Below are 574 nucleotides of genomic sequence, written 5' to 3'. Positions count from 1 at the left end.
AGGTGTGTGTGCTGTCCCCAGATGGATCAGAAAGAAGGGAACGCAGGGGCCTCCTAGGCCCAGGGAAGTCCAGGCTCCGACTTCGGCGCCGGAGGGAAAAGGCGAGCGGGCCCCGGGCGGCAGGACGGGGCTCCTGGCCTTCCGCCCGCGAGAGGGTCGTGGCGGGAAATGGGGACGGTGCGCGCGCTCGGGGCCGCCCCCGGCCCCCCCTTCCTCTAGGGTCTGCTTTCCCCCGGGATTCTGAGCGGCCCCTCCCAGCCGCGGGCACCGGAGGGGGCAAGGACGCCGTGACCGAGGCTAACGCTAGGCATCTCCCAGGCGACGGGCCCCGCAACAAGATGGCGGAAGAGAAAGAGAGGGAAGGTAAGGCGGGAGCGCCGAGGGAGCGGCTGCCCTCGCAGCCCGCCGCGACCCCAGGATGCACGAGGCGGCACTGGGTGGGGGCGGGCTGCCCTCCATCTTGAGCCCCCACCCGCAGGGAGGGGGTTTGCCTAGGGAGGGGCCCACCCTGCCGGGGAGGCCGCCCTGCCCGCGTCCCCGCAGCCCTCCCGGGCCCCAGTTTCAGCCCCGCCTG

The 574-nt window shown here is 73.2% G+C and overlaps 1 protein-coding gene across 1 annotated transcript in view; it reads left to right on the top strand.

Moving 5' to 3' along the window:
• Window positions 1-238: 238 nt before the first annotated feature.
• The window catches only part of EFCAB2 (EF-hand calcium binding domain 2), a 125,624-nt gene continuing 125,288 nt past the window's right edge, over window positions 239-574 (top strand). Inside the window, exon 1 of the mRNA XM_008065722.2 lies at window positions 239-363. Within this exon, the coding sequence (XP_008063913.1) occupies window positions 339-363 (25 nt within the window). The 5' untranslated portion in view covers window positions 239-338. The remainder of the gene's footprint in view (window positions 364-574) is intronic.

Source organism: Carlito syrichta, unplaced genomic scaffold, assembly GCF_000164805.1.
Source record: "Carlito syrichta isolate Samal-C Ts95f unplaced genomic scaffold, Tarsius_syrichta-2.0.1 Scaffold308800, whole genome shotgun sequence".
Taxonomy (NCBI): Eukaryota; Metazoa; Chordata; class Mammalia; order Primates; family Tarsiidae; genus Carlito; species Carlito syrichta.
Note: the sequence above shows the minus strand (reverse complement) of the source record. Positions and strands in the feature narration are given on the sequence as shown.